The following is a 440-nucleotide window of genomic DNA, read 5'->3' as shown; positions in this document are numbered from 1 at the left end:
TCACATTCTTGGTGAGGGTTCCCAGGTCGGGTCACAGTCCTTCTTGAGGGTTCTCCAGGTCGGGTCACAGTCCTTCTTGGTGAGGGTTCCCCAGGTCGGGTCACAGTCCTTCTTGGTGAGGAGGGTTCCCCAGGTCGGGTCTGTCCTTCTTGGTGAGGATTCCCCAGGTCGGGACACAGTCCTACTTGGTGAGGGTTCCCCAGGTCGGGTCACAGTCCTTCTTGGTGAGGTTCCCCAGGTCGGGACACAGTCCTTCTTCCCCAGGTCTGGTCTGAGTTCTTCTTGGTGGGTTCCCAGGTCGGGTCACAGTCCTTCTTGGTGAGGGATCCCAGGTCGGGTGTCCTTCTTCGTGAGGGTTCCCCAGGTCGGGTCACAGTCCTTCTTGGTGAGGATTCCCCAGGTCGGGTCACAGTCCTTCTTGGTGAGGGTTCCCCAGGTCG

The 440-nt window shown here is 59.5% G+C and overlaps 1 protein-coding gene across 1 annotated transcript in view; it reads right to left on the bottom strand.

Moving 5' to 3' along the window:
- Nucleotides 1–440, bottom strand: part of LOC115119630 (kinesin-like protein KIF19) — an 86,477-nt gene continuing 86,037 nt past the window's right edge. Inside the window, exons 7-8 of the mRNA XM_065013219.1 lie at nucleotides 308–417; nucleotides 1–181 (exon numbers count right to left, since the gene is read on the bottom strand). Of these exons, the coding sequence (XP_064869291.1) occupies nucleotides 1–181; nucleotides 308–417 (291 nt within the window). The remainder of the gene's footprint in view (nucleotides 182–307; nucleotides 418–440) is intronic.

Source organism: Oncorhynchus nerka, linkage group LG28 (assembly GCF_034236695.1).
Source record: "Oncorhynchus nerka isolate Pitt River linkage group LG28, Oner_Uvic_2.0, whole genome shotgun sequence".
Lineage (NCBI taxonomy): Eukaryota > Metazoa > Chordata > Actinopteri > Salmoniformes > Salmonidae > Oncorhynchus > Oncorhynchus nerka.
The sequence above is the reverse complement of the archived record's forward strand: the minus strand, read 5'-3'. Positions and strand labels throughout refer to the sequence as shown.